The sequence below is a fragment of the Aspergillus tanneri genome (genome assembly GCF_003426965.1).
Source record: "Aspergillus tanneri strain NIH1004 chromosome Unknown AapTan_1_pilon_pilon_pilon, whole genome shotgun sequence".
Taxonomy (NCBI): Eukaryota; Fungi; Ascomycota; class Eurotiomycetes; order Eurotiales; family Aspergillaceae; genus Aspergillus; species Aspergillus tanneri.
The window spans coordinates 1,183,246-1,201,122 of record NW_022984628.1 but is presented as its reverse complement, the minus strand read 5'-3'; the positions used below and the strand labels follow the sequence as shown (position 1 = coordinate 1,201,122).

Sequence of the window (17,877 nt, the reverse complement as noted above, 5' to 3'; positions counted from 1 at the left end):
CTGAAGTGGTGACCTCGACAATTTGTATTCAACCGTCTTTAGTAGCGCTGAGAGCTCATACTGCATTGATATTCCCTTTTTTGAGTCCGAGCTAATCATTGCCCATCCCCCTTTCTAGTCATCTTAAGACATCATAATGGGTGACGGAGAAGAGGATTTCTCTTCTTTGCCATTGCCGGACCGGTTCTCGCATAAGGTTAGCTCTGTGGGGGTTGTTTACGTTGGGTACACACGAATGCTAATTTCTTACCGCCAAATTTCAGAACTGGAAAGTCAGAAAGGAGGGTTACGAGGATGCCAAACAGCAGTTTGAGAAATCACCCGATGAATCTGATCCCGTATTCACACCGTTTTTACAAGATCCCGGCTTATGGAAAGGAGCTGTCGCAGACTCCAATGTTGCGGCCCAACAAGAGGGCCTCGGGACGTACTGCTCCTTTTTAAAATTTGGTGGTGTCCAGGCTTGTACTAGGTATGTTTCTTGATTTTTGAGAGTTGGCTTCTATTCTCTTTCCTTTGTAGCTGACAGCTCGGTTGCGAAGAACCCGCGCACACACCGTCTTCCCCATCGTCGAAAAGGGTCTTCCGTCTACGAGACCAGCAGCGAAGGCAAATGCGCTCGAGGCCCTGTTATTATGTGTCGAGATGGATAAGGCGGACCCAGTGATTGAAGAAATGCTGCCCGGGTTGTCACACAAAGTTCCTAAAGTGATTGTTGCGACATTGGTTGGGGTGAAGACCATTTACCATAATTTCGGCTGCAAAATCGTCGATCCTAAGCCAGTGCTGAAGGCCCTACCCAAAGTTTTTGGGCATGCGGACAAGAATGTCCGCGCGGAAGCGCAGAACCTCACAGTGGAACTGTATCGGTGGTTGAAAGAAGCCATCAAGCCCCTCTTCTGGGGGGATTTGAAAACAGTTCAGCAACAGGATTTGGATAAATTGTTCGAAGGCGTAAAGCAAGAGCCACCACCAAAACAAGAGCGATTTACTAAAGCACAGCAAGATGCGATGGCAGCCGCCAGTGCTGCCCCTGAGGGCGGCGAAACCGTTGAAGGAGAGCAATATGAAGATGATGGTGACGAAGTTGACGGTTTTGATCTTGCAGAACCAGTGGAAATCTTGCCCAAGGTCCCCAATGACCTTCTAGATCAATTATCGTCATCGAAGTGGAAAGACAGAAAGGATGCCCTGGACGCACTGTACACGGCACTAAACGTGCCAAAAATCAAGGACGGCCCATATGATGACATAGTCCGTGCGCTGGCCAAATGCATGAAAGATGCCAACATTGCAGTGGTGACCGTGGCTGCCAACTGCATTGGTTTATTTGCAAAAGGTCTTCGAAGCGGCTTTTCCAAATACCGTCAGACGGTCTTATCGCCCATGATGGAGCGTTTGAAGGAGAAAAAGCAAAGTGTAGCGGATGCCCTAGGCCAAGCGCTGGACTCTGTTTTTATTTCCACCAACTTGTCAGAATGCCTGGAGGAAATCCTCGGTTTTCTCACGCATAAGAACCCCCAGGTGAAGCAGGAAACACTCAAATTCCTTATTCGCTGCCTCCGTACTACCAGGGATATTCCAGCCAAACCAGAAGTAAAGTTGATTGCTGAGGCAGGCACAAAACTCCTGACTGAATCTAGTGAAGTTAATCGTGCAGGTGGAGCAGAGGTCCTTGGTACGCTGATGAAGATAATGGGTGAGCGGGCGATGAATCCCTACCTTGATGGACTAGACGATATCCGCAAGACGAAAATCAGGGAATACTTCGAAACCGCTCAAGTCAAAGCAAAGGATAGGCCTAAGCCAGTTGTTGGCCCACCCAAGGCTGCGCCTGGAGCAGCAGCTGGGAAGAAAGTAGTTGGGGGAAAGAAACCAGCCTTGGGAATTAAAAAACCTACTCCCGCGTCGGCTCCGCTTGCTGCCGAAGAGCCAGCATCAGCTCCTTCTCCCTCCAAACCTGCCATCAAATCAATCCCATCAAAACTGGGAGGCGCGAGGTCTGGCGGTCTTCCTCCGCCTGGGTCAGGCCTGAAACTGCAAAAGAAACTGGGCGGCCCGGGAGGACTCGCATCGCCGCAACAACGGCGGGTTGTTTCACCACCTTCAGAAGACCAACCCCCCGCCCCTGCTGCTCCTAAGTTTGGCCTTACGAGGGGACTTGCGGGCCGGCCAATAACTAAACCAGTGGCTACCAGTGAGCCTAACCCTACACCGGCAGCCACCCCGCAAATAAGTGAAATGTCTGCCGCTGAACGGGCTGAATTAGAAGAATTACGTCTCGAGAAAGAACGATTCATCAAGATGGTGGAAGATTTGAAGTCGGAGAGGAGCAAACTTAGCTTACAAGTGACTGAGTTACAAAACCAGAATGCGCAGCTCATCGAAGATCATACAAGAGATGTGCTTGGTATCAAGGCCAAGGAAACCCAGCTAGTTCGGGCACGAAGTGATGCGGAAACTGCCGAGCAGACTGTGCAGAAGCAGCAGCGAGAAATTGAGCGCCTGAAGCGAGAGCTTGCAAGGGCACTCCGTGCAAGCGCGATGAGTCCTCCCAATACAATTCCAGACAGCATCAACCTCCCTATTCCGGAAACAGCCTCGGTATACCAAGACCCAAGTAGCAACGCCCATGGGGCGATGTCACGAGGTGGTTTGCATATGGGATCACGCTTCGATAGTTCACGACCACGGAGCTATGCATCGGCTAGCCCCAGCGAAGAAAAGGAAAACAATGGCCTGGACTCTCCAGGACTAAGCAGCCGAGATGGCGGCTTTGGTCGACGCAAGCTTAGCCCTACGTTTGGCACCGCTTATTCCGGTATGGGCAGCCCGACCCGATCATCGATGTTAGGTTCCAGCAATGCCTCTGGAGAGGAACAATCCAGAAGCACAGAACCGGCGGAGAACTGGAAGAGAGCCGCGGAAGTCACGAGCCAACTCAAAGCGAGAATTGAGCAAATGAAGGTTTGTCATTCCCTTCTATTGCTTATGTAGTTATCGTGACTAATATGGAGTGAAATATTTAGGCCAAACAAGGACTTTCACGAACACCTGCGCAGCGCTAATGACCGGATGAACTACAATTGTTGTGATTTCTGCTACATTTTTCATATCCTTTGCATTTTATACTCTGTTTCTACCTTGTTTGATGTTACCCCTTTTGCGTGTTTTCTACTAAACCGACACCTATTCGTTTGGCGAGAGTTTGATATGCTCAGGCGGGCTGGTTAGCTGCTTTTTATTTCTTGTTATTAATACCTTTATGCTTTTCTTTTCCTTTTTTTTTTTTTTTTGTCTCTTCTTCCCTTGGGTACATCGGGGCTTTGTCTGTGAAGGCAATCAAGGTTTTATTAAAATGGGGAATTGCCATTTGGTTTTTGCATGTCGGCTCATGGTTCATACCCCTACACTTTTTATGTATAGACGTTGCTGCATTGGACCATGCTTCTGTATGCGTTATATTGTATAATGGGGACAGGACTGCAGCTAATGAGAACTTGCTGTGGGAAGGTCTGCTCAGTTTGCCTAGAACTGTCTAGACATGGACCTTTTTGGTTTTAATTTGTTACAATGTGTGCACCGATTTCGTATTAATGTTGACTAATTCTCCTACTGAGCAGACTTCACATGAATGCTTAATTGTCACAATGACCTACGGAGTGCTCTGCTGAGTGATGTGTGAAATGCATTCATGGGTATCTGCGAGGTATACATAAGGTAATGAAAGAAACAAAGAGGACCATTCAACATGGATTGGGATTTAGGATACGGTGCCAAAGGTCTTCCATCCATCTAAGCTAAAATGTCTGTCAACAAGTCAACTGAAGCCTTAGAACACCTTCCCAATAACTTGATATTTTTGATTAATCCCACTTTTAGATTGTTGTAGCCTATCCTGCTGAGGGAAGACCGCAATGTCATTAAGATCGTTGCAAATCCGTCAACCCGAATCTAAACTATTTCTAGTTTAGACACGGATGGCAGCCTCAGCGGCCTTGCGTTTCTTCTCCTGGCGAGCGACGGCCTTGGAACCCATGATACCACCACCCCAGTGGCGGCGGGAGTCCTCGAACTTGTCGGTGTAGCCCTCCTTGATGGCAGAGAGGAGCTTGGAGAACTCGGCCTTGTCCTCGGAGCGAACCTCGGTGAGAGCGAGGACAGCGGACGTCTGCAGATGGATTAAGTCAGTCGGGTGTTTCATGAGAAAGGGGCTGCGTCCTGAAAGAGGGGGGATTACCTTCTTGTGGACAACGGTACCGAGACGAGCCTTGCCCTTGACAATGGCATAGGGTACACCCATCTTGCGGCAGAGAGCAGGGAGGAAGACAACCAGCTCAATGGGGTCAACATCGTGAGCGATCAGAACAAGGGAAGCCTTCTTGTTCTCAACGAGACCAACAACGTGGTTGAGACCGTACTTGACGTGGTAGGGCTTCTTGGAAACATCCTCCTTCTTCTTGCCCTCGGAGACGGCGGTGGCCTCGGTGTGGAGACGCTCCTTCTTCTCGACCTTGGTCTCAGGGCGGTACTTGTTGAGGAGCTTGAAAGTCTGGGCAGCGGTGTTGCGGTCCAGGGTGTTCTGGAACTGAGCAATGGAAGGAGGAACCTTCAGGCGGAGGTTCAGGATCTTCTTCTGGCGCTGCAGACGGACATATTCGGGCCACTTGACGAAGCGGGACAAGTTACGCTTGGGCTGGATGTCCTGGCCAATACCGAAGTTACGGGGGCGCTTCTCGATGAGAGGGTTCTATGAGCAGTTAGTATCGACGTCGACCAATCAATTCGGAAGGTAAGAAAACTTCTATTCAGACATACCTTGGGGCCCTTCTTGCTAGCGCCAGCCTTGCCCTGGGGGTAAGGGAGGGGAGCAGCTTTTTTTCCGGACTTGGCAGGCTGTCATTGAGAAAAGAAGATCAGCAAATCGTGTCCACCATGTGCTGTATCTTCCTTGAACTCTAGAGAGACCCCAAGGCAATTGGAAACATTACGCTTCCAATTACCTTGCGGCTCCAGCCAGATCATCACTGGTGCTCGCATCTTGCGGGAGCAAAAATTGTGCGACCAGTGGAATATGCTTCTTCAACATCTCTGCAAAATGGGGTAGGCGATTCTCGTCTTACCCCAAGTTGCAAGAGATGGTCGAAAGCATCTTGTTTTATTTTCTCTATTTCAAGAAAGAGAGGTTTAATCTCTTTTGGATGTTAAGGGCTTACCATTTTGTCGACTTGGATCCTCGGCGGTGCTGGTTGACGGTATTGACGGAGAGGAAGAAGAGAAGATTGAATTAAATTTCTCACCAAAGAAGTTCGTGCGGTCCGCTAGTTCGGAAAAACTGCTCTTGCCGGTTCCGAGCGTTGAATGTTCACATGACATAGGGCTAGCCCTTGAATGCCCAATGGCCAATCATTTGATCTGCCTTGGCTCCTCCTGGATTCTCCATCCAAACCACCGCCGGTCTATACTCTGTATACTATTTGCAATACCCCAGAGTCCAGACATGCATCAACCAGGTTAAGGCTCTCAGATTCATGGAGTTAATTGGATAGTATAAAATCAACTGCTCATATTGCCAGCATGAGTCATCACTGGTGGATTCATTTTAGGCAAGTACATTTCTACGCCACTAAACGGCGTGCATTGAGGTATTCATAGTCTGGCATGGCCTCCCTGACCCTCTGCTCAATCTTCTTGGCTATCTCTTCGCCAAATTCGTCCTTCCACTTGGCCACTTCCAGACCAATATCCACTTTCTCGGGGGTCTTGGACTTGACGAGCCCAGATGACCCCGTCAGGGTCGATACCATAATCTTGGTGGCCTCTGGATTGAACAAGCCCCTCTGTTCAGTCCGTTGACGAGCATAGGCACCCGTTCCTTTATTGCTCGACGTGTGGTCCCACTCAAATTTCAACTTGCTGGAGTCTAGTCCAGCCTGATCACAGTACTGAGCCACAACCTCGGGGTGATGGATCACGTCGTAGGCATCCAAGATCACAGGCCTCGCTTCCGGGTCATTTTGTTCTAGACACCAGTCGTACAGCATCCGTGAGAATCGTAGAGTCATATTGGATATAGCGATACCTTCGAAATTTTGCTCGGTAATGATACCAAGAGGCAGCATCTTGCTCATCGCGCGATGGAACGACGGGAACATTAACGCAGGATGGCGGATGATGAACGTCATGCGGAAGGTCCTCAGGTACTCATCTGGAAAGATGGTGTAATTGCGGGCGGAGAAGGTCGGAGACGTCGTATAAGTGCTGGGGATTTGCAGGCGGAATGGGAAGGCGTCATCTACGTCTCCATTTCCCCCGTGGTTGTCATTTTCATTCAGCGACAGAATATCTTTCAGTGCCAGAGGGTCAAAGAGCCAGGGGGAATGTTCCTTGGCAAAGAAGATCTTGCTTTCCTGACTGGCGCGAGTGGTGAACTCCTCGAGCTGGTCGAAGCTTTGTTGAAAGGCTGCCTGGACGTCGGCGCGATCTTGCTCGGTCCATTGGTCGAAGGGCCGGCAGATACGGTTGTTGGACGAAGTAGCTACGAAAGACGGGAAGAAGTAATAACCCCCTTGGTCGTTGGAGAGGACATTCGGCTGGTCAGGCAAATCCAAGATCTTCAGCAGGAGGTTTGAAGCCGTTCGAGGGCTGCTGACCAGCAAGATCCGACGTGGAGGAGCCATCAGAAGTATGGTGCTAGCACGAGTAGGCTAAAAACGCTTAACTGGGAAGGAATCAATCAGAGGTAAGAATGATGAGATCCCGAGGGGCGATGATGTGATCTGAGGTCATGAGTATGTTTATATATCCTTCGGTCCAACTCCACCGCCCGCTTTATCTCTCCTTCACCGGCAGCACTTCCACTTCTGCTAATCTACGTATTACTATTAGTGATGCATGGGTGAAGACCAATCAGTCTTTGCTTCCCCATTGCCCTCCCTTTATCTCTAACGTGGACGGTCATGTCGCGTCCAACGAGAGAGTAAGAAAGGGTAGATGGCAGCGAATTCCCCAGACAACGCAGCGTGCTTTCGGAACTTTCGCGCTCATCCAAATGCCGATTTCGAGTGATGTTGGTTCGTTATTGGTGGCTCAAGACATCTAGCTGCAGAAGAACATCTCCACCATGCGCGGATCCCAAGAGGGGCTGTCAAAAAGTCCGTCGGGTGTGCGCGGATATTGATCGGCACATCCTATCTTGCTCCTGCTTGATGTCAAAGGTAGAGGACTTGACACCATGCATGCTGATGAATTCACACGTTGAATCCCACAGTTGGTCTCACAAAAAGCCAAGATAAGAAGACAAAACAAGGATGTTGCATATGCCGGTCCACTGAGCAGTCATTTGACATCGAAGAGTAGAAACTATAATGGACATAGTCTACAAGATACGCGTGTCTCGGCCCCCCCTTCCCACCGGGGAAAATCGCAGCCTCTAACCCAAACATGTCCATAATCCTCTCCACATTTGTGTGGCAATGTCTTCACGCTTTCCGGCTTGGTGTAAAAGGCAGGCATGGGTGGAAATATCGTTGCCCCGTACTTGGCAAATCCCATGATTTTTTCTAGGTGAATGCAACTGAGATGGTTCTCTCGAACCACTAGAACCAGCTTCTTCTTCTCCTTAAGGGTTACATCGGCCGCTCTGCAGATCAAGTCATCAGCAAATCCAGTCCGCACGGCGCTAAGCGTTCTCATGCTGCGTGGTACGATAATCATCCCATGGTCTGAAAGGATCCGCGTGGCACGGCCGCGCTGGCACCATTTACGGGATACGTCCGGGATGCAAGAGCACGGACTTGCGTGACTGTATAGTTGGTTTCGTATTTGATTGTCTCGGTGGCCCACCGTCTGATGATGAGATGGTTTTCAACATCGAGCGCCCGGAGTCGTTCGAGAAGTCGGATACCAAGTATTGCGCCTGTCGCACAGGTCATTGCAACGATTATGGAAGTGGATGTCTTGGTGAGTGTTAGTGATAATGCTGTGGGGGCATTGTGGAGGAAGGACTCGCCGCGTGGTTTGCGCTGAAGACTTTAGGTATGCGAATGACAGGAAGTGCCCTACCAGGTAAAGCAGAGTACAGACAAGAACGACGACGGTAATGCCTACCACGCTTATCCTTCCTTCTAGTCGCGATGGTTGTAATGCCTGCTATGGGGCGACTTGGAGGTTAACCAGTCTTCCTTTTATGCATTTATATACATAACATGTATGGAGAGTGCAGAGGCACAGCTGGCCATGTAGGGATAGGGAGAGATTTCATTCCCCAATTTCGTACAGGTCGGTTCCGTCGCGTACTATCTCTGGCCTGCGGTTTTACAAATTTTGAAACCCACACTTCTAATATATATTAAATTAGACTGCATTTTGTTACTTATACAAAACAACAAACCACTAGGGGAACTGCATTAAATATATAGGCAATAGTAATGTTAAATACAGGCTACTAGCCATTTGACTATTGGGAATGACTGCATAGTGATTTCGGAATTCTTTCTTGTCAGTAGATAATTCCCAAAATCTCAACTGCGTGCTCGAGTTGTGTGACATGCCCCTGTAATCCTCAAATTGGAGACAATTGCGGTATTCTCGTTATACATCATGGCCACAGGTACATCTTGTGTGACGACTTCAGGCGGATATAAAATGGCCAGGGAGGACCTATCTCCTGGATATGCTCCCTAGAAGTACCTATCACTCCTATGAAAATGGAGGACGACATTTCGGCAGCAAGAGATCACCGCCAGTTTCTTCAAGAACTAGATGACGAAGGGGAGCTTCTGACCATCACCAAAGAAGTTGATTCGGATGTAGAGTTGGTAGCTATTGTGCGAAGGGTATATGAACTAGAAGAGCGAGCTCTACTGTTCAACAACCTGAAGGGTTGTGAGATGCTGGATTATTTCTTGTCATTGGGGCCCCGGTATGCCGTTTTGTCGCATTGCAAAACCCCTTGGACATCCTTCAGCTACAGGGCGTGATATCATCTCCAGAATCAACGAAGCGAAGACGAAAGACCCGACATCATGTCAAAAACTTCTGACAGGCTCTGTCAAGGAACACATTATTCGCGGAGATGACATTGATTTGACGGCACTTCCCATACCGTTTCTGCACGAGGATGACGGTGGGAAAGTTCCTGTAAACGTTTGGCATGCATGCTGTGCAAACCCAGGATAGGAAATGGACCAACTGGTCTATTACTCGGGGCTCGGTCTTAGAGAGAACCGGCTGGTCCGGTGATTCCCAAACAGGACATCGGGGTAATCTTTGATCTGTGGAAGGAGAAAGTCGAAGACATGCCCTGGGCTTTATGTTTTGGGGTGCCCTCCGCCTCCGCGGCCAGAATGGTCTGCGGCATGCCCATTCCGAAATGGACGAACGAGCCCGAGTTTATCAGTACCTTGACCAATGCCCCTGTAAATGTCAAATGTGAGACGAATGATCTCTGGGTCCCCACCAACGCAGAAATTGTCTTCGAAGGCATCATTTCGATTCAAGAAACTGCCCCGGAGGGCATACGGCCGAATATCACGGATTGTTCTTCCTCCGGGCGGCAGCGTGAATGGCGCATCTTCAAGGTCAACGTAATTACCTACTGACACGACCTTATTCTGCCCATCTCCATTGCCGGACGTGCAACGGAGGAGATCCATACGGTCTGGGGGGTAATGCAAGTTGCAGAGATCTTGAACATTTGTCAGAAGGCAGGACCCCCGGTTTAAATGGCGTGGTGTCCACATTTGAATCCAACGGTCTGTGGTTTGCCCTCCAGATCAACAGCGCAAAGCTATTGGAACTGCGTACTAATATGGAAGAGTATTGCTGGAATTAGGCCACATCGTTTTGGGCCCCAAGCCGGGATGATATATTACCAAAGTCTTCCTAGTCGGCGAAGACATCGACCCCACCAACCTTGATTTTACCTGCGCAGAGGCGATCCGCTGCGAGCCTGGGAGATACGAGTTTGTTTTCTCGGAGTACTCCAATATCCCTCTGATTCGCTTCGTCACGCATGGATTGCCACCCCCACCCCACGGGTTCAGTGGGAAAATTGAAATGCTGTATGCTGCCGCAGGAGTTTGTCGCGGAAAAGATGCCATGGAAGGAGGCATCGTTTGAAGATGCATATGCATATCCCGTGAGGGTGAACTAGAAGGTGATCGAGGATTGGACTGTGTATGGGTATGCCGCTGTATGATTATGCTGGATGTCTTCTTGGTCTGTCATTGCAGCTGAATTAATGGCAAGAAGTCGTAGTCATTTTGTAAAGAATGTATATGCTCCAGCCATGATTTTGTTTCTCATATTGGATGACTTTCAAGGATGACTGCCTTCTTGAGTGGCACAAGTTCGCGAAAGTGTGATCAGGACTCACAGGATTAAAAATCATCCAGTTTACTTCAACTATGCACTATAAGTGACACCATACCCATAGATGAGGCCAAGATGCTCGTAAACCCATAATATAATGAAAACAACCCATGTAAGACCCAGTCCAAACTCTCATCTTAGACGCCATTTTAAGCCCACAGAATATAATTCGCATCCATACGAAATCACCATCATAAAACCAGGGGAAATTGAATTACCTCCATCCCCCTAACCCGGGGATCCCACCGCGCCCAACCCCAGCCGCGCTTGCTGCCTGAATAGCCCTTTTTTTCCCTAGAGATCCCTCCTGTTCTCGCACCGCCGCTACAATCTTCTCGAGATTCGTTTCTACCACCACACCGCCGACAATCATCTCACTCAACACCGCATGCATCGTCTCGTATCCAAAGATGAGGTCTAGCTCGCATACATTCTCGAACATGCGGTCCAGCGCCTCCACGAATACCTGGATCAGGTCGATAAGCGCAAGAGGCGACTCGGTCGACGTGGAGATCATGATGAATGACAGCGTGGCGTACGTGCGGTAGGTGATTTGGGTGGGCGCGTCGGAGGGGCCATTCTCGACGTTGGAGCGCGCTCCCTGCGAGAGAAGCGGAGGGAGTGGAAGGAAGTTGCAGGCGCTTGGGGGCCGCTGCGAAACGAGTTTATAGATCTGGCCGATCAGCGATTGCTTTGTTTGGGTGTCCTGGTGGTTAAGGCTGGTTAGTTTCCGGCGTCATCGCTTTTTGACCGCCATGGGAGGAGTATTGGTTAGTAACTGACGATCTGAGTGTAGAACTTGGTCAGACGTGGCTGCCCAGCATTGTTGAATACAAGAACGGCGTTGATCATATTGGAGACGGGGAGATGGTGATAGGAAGATCGATAAAATAGATCGATATATCATCAGTAGTGGATTTGGCGGGGCGGAGACTCCGCAGACATTCCCTCTCGGGAAGGTTTCCTGTCCGAAATCATGTTTTCTCTAACGAATGAAGAGAAATAATCCATATTTTCAACGCGAGACCGTTCGCCATGCAGAACAGGTTTCCCATCTGCACATCATGTCTACAACTTAGGCGTCTTCCACTTTCCCCTCTCCGACGAACTCTCTCCTCGGCCGTTTCGCTGTCCAAGTCTAACTCCAATAAAGTCCAGCTGCGCGACCTAGCTCCGTCAGATATTTCATATTACTGGGATACAAAAGTCCCCGATGAACCCAGACTAGCCTACGCCGACAAGTTCTTCAGCCCGTCGCGTCACTCCCCTATTAAACTATGGTCCGCGAGCAAATTCCGCACGACTCCGTTGTCCTCCGTGGAACCGGAGGTCGCTTTCCTGGGGCGATCGAACGCTGGAAAAAGCTCCCTGCTGAATGCGGTCATGGGGAAGGAGGTCTGTTGGACGTCATCAAAACCGGGAAGAACAAGGGAAATGAATGCGTTTGGGATTGGTGGGACGAAAGGAGGGGAGTCGAAGATCGTATTACTAGATATGCCAGGATATGGAAAAGCGAGTCGAGCGGAATGGGGCATTGAGATTATGAAGTACCTCCAAGGGAGAAGACAGTGAGTTCAACTCCCCCCTGTGTTTAACCTTCGAATACAGTATTGAAAATCACGCAAAAGCTAACAGTATCATGCCTTAGACTCCGACGCGCCTTCCTCCTCATAGACAGCCTTCACGGAATCAAGAAAACAGACGAGGAAATTCTCAGGTTGTTTCGGAGCTACGCGATCCCGCATCAAATCGTGCTATCGAAAGTTGACAAAGTCTTAGCGAAGAAGAGGAGCAAGGTCAAGAGCGGCGTATCAGCAGACAACGTTGCCTCTCTTCAAAACATGCTGCAGGGGTTGAGACCAGTCATCCAACCGGACGGCCATGTAGAGGGCCCCGGGGCTCTAGGAGAGATTCTGACCTGCAGCGCAGAGACAATGATGGGACGGGGACGAGCGTTAGGGGTCAGCGCGCTCCGCTGGGCCATTCTTTCGGCCGCTGGTTTTGACGCGAACGTAGAGGTGAAATCCGAGCCCGTCTCGCTTGTTTCTACTATATCGACAGCTACACCGTGATACAAATGTGGTGTCGGAGCATATACGGTCTTTATCTGTTGTTATACAACTTAACCCATGGGCCAATACTCACGACCGTGCCAGTGTGAATAGTTAGATCCTAAACAGCTAATGTTATCAAAGCGTGTCGATTCTAGGTCGCGCCACCAATCTAGTCCCTAACTTCGGCACGGCTGAAGATAACAAGTCCTTCAAAAGACCATCTCTTGATGACTGACTCAATCCCCCAAAGCCATACTTGACGATGCGGACAACGGCAAGATCTTCTGACCATACATGACAAAAAATGCCATGTTCTTTTTGGGGGGGGGACTGATATATCGCCTTTCCGAAGGCTACACCATACAAGGTGTATACACTAAATTCATACCAAAATGTGTGCTCCATACTATATACATCATGAGTTTTACAGCCATCTAAGAGAACTGATCTAGTCGCATCTATATACCGAAGTCTCGGAAACGGTATATATCGCTTATGTTCTTTAAGCCCTAATGTTCGAAAGAAACCCGGAACAATCAAACAATGACAAGTGCTACTCTAAAGCTGGCACTGGAATTTAAAGCGTATTGCGAATAGGATGCAACTGGATCTTATCAACACATGCGATCAGGATGCTAGAGGGGGTACAGAGTATATAAAATGGAATAGATAGGCTCATGCACCCAAATTCTGGTCGTACAGTTCGATGGTATGCGAAGGGAACATTAGAAGAATGTGGAAGGCAGGAGGCCAGGGCTTTAAATATAATAAATAATGTAAATGGACACCATGAGATGGATAAATAATAACCCTTTTGGATGCGAAGACGCCTTGTCTGTTATAATAAACTGCATGTCAAATCTGCCAACCTCGCTATGCAAATCCACGTAATGAGAAGGACAATTCCGTGAGAGTGGGTATCGTGATGTTTCATGACCTCAACAAATCAATAACAAGGGAAAAAAAGTCATTTGTCAAATCGACCCATGCAGGAGTGAATCAAATCCGAACAATGATCACTGGGGCTCAGAATCTGGATCAGGCATCAGACAGATCATAATCTTCGTCGGCGTCGCTGACTTCTTGGCCCCAACGGTTGACAACAATGCGTCTTCCTAATTGATCCTCGGGAGTGCCATCGCGCGAAGCACCAAAGTCGAGAACCTATGAGAAATCAGTGACCTAGATATTAGAGTTGTACTGTTGTTGTGCTCACCTCAATATAAGTCAAGCTATCACGCTGCACTGCAGCGACACACCTTCGGTCATTGAACTTGACCTGCCATACTCCGCTAAGGTCGGTGAGAAGATCCCGAACACATTGGCCAGTTCGCACATCCCACATCTTTAACGTCCTATCAGATCCCGACACGACTTTCTGACCATCATGCTGGAAGCATGTTATTGCACCCGTATGAGCGCTTAACATGTTCTTACATTGTCCAGTTTCCGGGTCCCATATTCTTAGAGTGGAGTCCGCAGCTGCCGAGACCAGACGATCGCATTTCAGGTCTAGTAGGCCGACCAGGGACGTATGACCTTCAAGATTGTACAAGACAGACCCGGTTTCCAATGACCACACTTTCACCATATTATCCATGGACCCGCTGATACAACGGTTTCGTTTGTGGTCTAGGACAACACTGTACACCTTCAAAGTATGACCTTGGAGTCTGTGTAAAGTCTCCCCAGTAGATATTTTCCATACTCGTACCGTGCAGTCATAACTTCCGCTTACTAGTGTGTCACCATGGGCAGCGATTGCACGAACTGAATGCTGGTGGCCGGTTAGAACACGGACGAAGTACGGGCAATCAGTATCATCGACCTGAGGTCCACTCTGGTAGTAGCCTGGATCACCAGGTTTTGGTAGCTTCCATACTCGCAGGTTTGAGTCCCGAGACCCTGTAATGATCAACGGCTCTTTTGGCATCATTTCCGGGGTGCCATTCGCCTTTCTTCCAACTTCTACTGGTAATACAATTTGCAAGCATCGCACTGTGGAAGTATGACCGTGAAAGATTTGTGTGCACCTTGCCCTCTCAATATCCCAGACTCTAACTGATCTATCAGTCGACCCAGAAACAAGGGTGTTGCCATGGTATTCAAGCGCCCAGACACCACCTTCATGGCCCTCGAGTGTCGCCTTTAGGACACCAGTTTTCGTGTCGTACACGTTGATGTTGGTGTCATCACTCCCGGTCAATACCTTCTCCGTGTCAAATTGGAGACATGTAACTACATGACGATCGTGGGCACGAAAAGCAATATGTCTTGGCTTGACATTAGGCTTCATCCAAGCTTTATGAATGGAATAGTGGCGCTGATAGAGGGATTTGTAAAGATGAAGGCCCTGAAGGGAAGGCAAACCGATACCTGGATATGGCACGGCGGCGGCAGCGGCATTAGCTGCAGCATACGGGCCCTCGGTTGCAGAAACTTCCTTCCTCCAGTCCGCAGACTCGGAGTGGTCCGTTCCGCTGGATGATATCTTCCGTTTCGCAAGTTTTCGGGAGGATACACGTGTGCAAGCCTTCCTTTTTGGCCGACGATGTACTGATGGAGACCTATCACTTGGTCCAGCCAGTAATGGTAAGGTAGAAGGAGAAGCGGACTCGGGATCGGGCTTTATGAAGGTAGACATGCCGAGATCTTTCTCCCAGTCCTCACTCCCATTAGGGAATTGCCATCCCCAGCCTTCCTTGATGGAACGATCCAGCTCGCCTTCAGGAAGAACAAATCCATCTCTGTCAAATAGTTCTTTCCAGCTCTTTTCATCAGAATTGATAATATGCCTCCATTTCTTAGACACTTGGGCCGCACGGCACATAGTGAGAGCGTCGAAATACTTCACAATATTTAGGCTAAGTTCAAGAGGCAGAAGTGCTAGGAAATCGCACTTTAATGCGGGGTTGACGACATCAGCGACAAAATGTAGCGTCGGTTTAGGGCAGCGCCTCAAAAGTTGGTACATGAGGTAAGTCTTTACTCCATCGGGGACAGAATCGAAGAATTCCAACACATTGGGAATATCCATCAATGAAGACGGTCGTGGAATGTCAGAGCCCGGTACCAGGCTAGTGGATTTAGACGGCCCATTAATCTTCGCGTCTCCTATATGCAATGAACTCAGGAGTTGAGGCTCGTTGTGATCAAAACTTGAATCCGTATCCATTTCAGGTTCCTCAGCCGAATCGAACGACGAATCGGCGTTCAGTGCATTCATGGCTGCAACTGGAGACAGGCTGGGGCTGGGCAAGCACATATCCTGGGCAGCAACACTGCCGACACTTGGGACTTGGGATAGTGACCCGGCGGATAGTTGCTGAGAAACCTCCTCCGAGGTGTCATAGGTGGTATCTTGGCTTGCACCTGGTGTCACTGACGCGTCACCGGGTCTAATCTCTGTTTCGGCACCTGGCAACTTGTGGTCTGGGCGCCCCAGCCGTTTGTTTCTTTCGGAAACCACAGTCCTGGTACGCAGTAATTCTCTCTTTGGGGCAGAAGCCTGCGAGCTATCTTGAGACTCAACCTCGGAAGAAAGAGGTGAGCGTAATAATGTCTCTCTGCGGGGGATATATGCACTGTGAATCCGTCTTCGAGACGGTATGCTTTCATTGGCATTATAACTATTGCTTTCCGTCTCGGGAGTGGCCAGCCCAGGTGCTATCAGATGCGTTGGGGTAGATCCATGAGAACGAGTGGAACGAAGTGAAGGCTCTGACGGAATCCTGTTGGCATGTAGGTGCAAGGAGTTCTGATGGGACTCTGGGGCGGGTAACGGGCGACGCTTAGAAATAGACGGACGCGCAGATGGTTGGTTCGATACCCTTGGAGTGCCGAAATGTCGCGGTAACTGGGCGTCATCTGAACTAAATGAAGTCACAGATCGAACGAGTCCATTGGAGGCTTTCAACGCATTATTCTTCTCATTGAGCTGGGCAAGTCAGATTTCCAGAACTTCGACGGACAATCCCAAGACACTTAACCAAGGCTCCTGGGTATTCAGAAACCAACAAGCCTCGACTTACCTCATTAAGAGTTCCTGTGGTATCCTCAGATTCGTTGAATACAACGGGCTTTCCCCCGAGGTCGAACTGGAAGTTCCTTAACGACGACGGAGTCGGTGATGATGCCAAAGGATATACCTTTGGGTCTAGATCTTGCATTGTGCGGGGCGGTTTAATAAACAGTGGAGGGAAAGTGGTGGTTGTCGTGGTTGTAGTGGTCACTACCGTGGTTCTCGTGGCAGGAGCAAAGGAAAATTGACCGATAGAACAGTTCGCTGCTCCTTGGTTAAGCCCACCATGACTGTCTTGATCACTCATGTTGTATTCTAGGAACAATAATATCAAAGGACCAGATGAGTCAGGGTAGGATGGTGGAGGGGGGTGTAGAGGACGCGTTTTCGTGTGCTGACAACAGGCCAAGGAAGCGCGATCTGGATATATAGGGAAATTCAGAGGTCGTTGCAAATCATCACAAGCAGATAACAATAGAAACCAAGAGATAAATGCTATCTAAGGGCGCCGTTAAACCTCAGGCGGCCAGAAAATGCGAATCAGTATGAACAAGGGCGTCAGCACCACTGTACGGGTCTACAGGAACCATCTGACAACCCAAAAGGGACCAAGTAAGAGTGGCTAGAACATGGCCAAAATGATGATGTGAACTTGAGAAATAGAATGAAAGAGAGGGACCAGGAATAGGAGGCACGACAGAGGGGGAAGTGTGAGAATTAGAAAACAGGAGCCGTGGCGTGTTCTGCTGACAAGGAGAGATGTTGGGCGGAGAGCAATCGAGGGAGCTGGAGGTGGTTGGTCGTCCTGGCGGAGTCGCCGTGGTGGATGTATTGGGTTAGCCCGATTTGGCAGACTCCCGGGGCTGGTCTCCCCGCAGCAAATAATACTATGTGAATGCCCTAGACTGACTGGGTCTAGGCAGAGGAAAGATTTCGAGGAAGTTGGGAAAAGTCCGAGTAGTGGGAATTTAGGTACTTGGTTGAGAGGGAATAAGGGAAGTTAGAAACAGGGTACCAATGAACTTTCATGAAAGGAAAAAATTTTTTTTGGGTGAAGCCACGGGGTAAAACTTTACTGTACAGAGGCAAGGCGGGATCTGAATTTGCCGTTCTTCCTGCAGTCGGGCTATAGGTAGGACCTGTCAACCCAATCATGATAAATCTATTGTGTCGATAGGGAATACCTATGTACTCTCTCACCAGTGGGAGCTATTTTTATATCGTTTTTGCGCATTTTTGTTTTCTTTTTGCCAATTATTTTGCATTTCTTCTTCTAGATATACTTACGATTATACATAGTATTAGACCGATATAGGTACATACATACATAATAGTATATAGAAATTTTATCCAGTACCATGAGAGCCTCCAATCACTGCTTGGAATCTATATGGTGGCATTATTGACCTCGGACTACATCTACCCATC

General features: G+C 49.0%; 7 protein-coding genes across 7 annotated transcripts; 3 read left to right on the top strand and 4 right to left on the bottom strand.

Annotated features, from left to right (window-relative positions):
• Positions 1–136: 136 nt before the first annotated feature.
• STU2 (putative spindle pole body component) lies at positions 137–3,068 on the top strand (the record flags this gene model as incomplete). The annotated part of the gene is made up of 4 exons (XM_033567114.1): positions 137–196; positions 264–472; positions 543–2,967; positions 3,030–3,068. The coding sequence occupies 4 exons, from the start codon at positions 137–139 to the stop codon at positions 3,066–3,068; spliced, it is 2,733 nt and encodes a 910-aa protein (XP_033429109.1).
• A 902-nt stretch (positions 3,069–3,970) lies between these two features.
• On the bottom strand, positions 3,971–5,040 carry RPL8B (60S ribosomal eL8 domain-containing protein; the record flags this gene model as incomplete). Its single annotated transcript, XM_033567113.1, has 4 exons — positions 3,971–4,171; positions 4,241–4,750; positions 4,819–4,896; positions 4,969–5,040. 4 exons carry the CDS (start codon positions 5,038–5,040, stop codon positions 3,971–3,973), a joined length of 861 nt encoding a protein of 286 aa, XP_033429108.1.
• A 578-nt stretch (positions 5,041–5,618) lies between these two features.
• On the bottom strand, positions 5,619–6,680 carry ATNIH1004_002420 (uncharacterized protein; the record flags this gene model as incomplete). Its single annotated transcript, XM_033567112.1, has 1 exon — positions 5,619–6,680. One exon carries the CDS (start codon positions 6,678–6,680, stop codon positions 5,619–5,621), a length of 1,062 nt encoding a protein of 353 aa, XP_033429107.1.
• Positions 6,681–8,708: 2,028 nt separating this feature from the next.
• On the top strand, positions 8,709–9,602 carry ATNIH1004_002419 (UbiD family decarboxylase; the record flags this gene model as incomplete). Its single annotated transcript, XM_033567111.1, has 3 exons — positions 8,709–8,923; positions 8,994–9,147; positions 9,222–9,602. 3 exons carry the CDS (start codon positions 8,709–8,711, stop codon positions 9,600–9,602), a joined length of 750 nt encoding a protein of 249 aa, XP_033429106.1.
• Positions 9,603–10,588: 986 nt separating this feature from the next.
• On the bottom strand, positions 10,589–11,226 carry APS3 (putative AP-3 adaptor complex subunit sigma; the record flags this gene model as incomplete). Its single annotated transcript, XM_033567110.1, has 2 exons — positions 10,589–11,080; positions 11,158–11,226. 2 exons carry the CDS (start codon positions 11,224–11,226, stop codon positions 10,589–10,591), a joined length of 561 nt encoding a protein of 186 aa, XP_033429105.1.
• A 183-nt stretch (positions 11,227–11,409) lies between these two features.
• ATNIH1004_002417 (translation initiation/elongation factor MRX8) lies at positions 11,410–12,446 on the top strand (the record flags this gene model as incomplete). The annotated part of the gene is made up of 2 exons (XM_033567109.1): positions 11,410–11,942; positions 12,023–12,446. 2 exons carry the CDS (start codon positions 11,410–11,412, stop codon positions 12,444–12,446), a joined length of 957 nt encoding a protein of 318 aa, XP_033429104.1.
• Positions 12,447–13,466: 1,020 nt separating this feature from the next.
• CDC4_1 (SCF ubiquitin ligase complex subunit cdc4) lies at positions 13,467–16,597 on the bottom strand (the record flags this gene model as incomplete). Its single annotated transcript, XM_033567108.1, has 3 exons — positions 13,467–13,592; positions 13,645–16,365; positions 16,460–16,597. 3 exons carry the CDS (start codon positions 16,595–16,597, stop codon positions 13,467–13,469), a joined length of 2,985 nt encoding a protein of 994 aa, XP_033429103.1.
• Between the last annotated feature and the right edge of the window lie 1,280 nt (positions 16,598–17,877).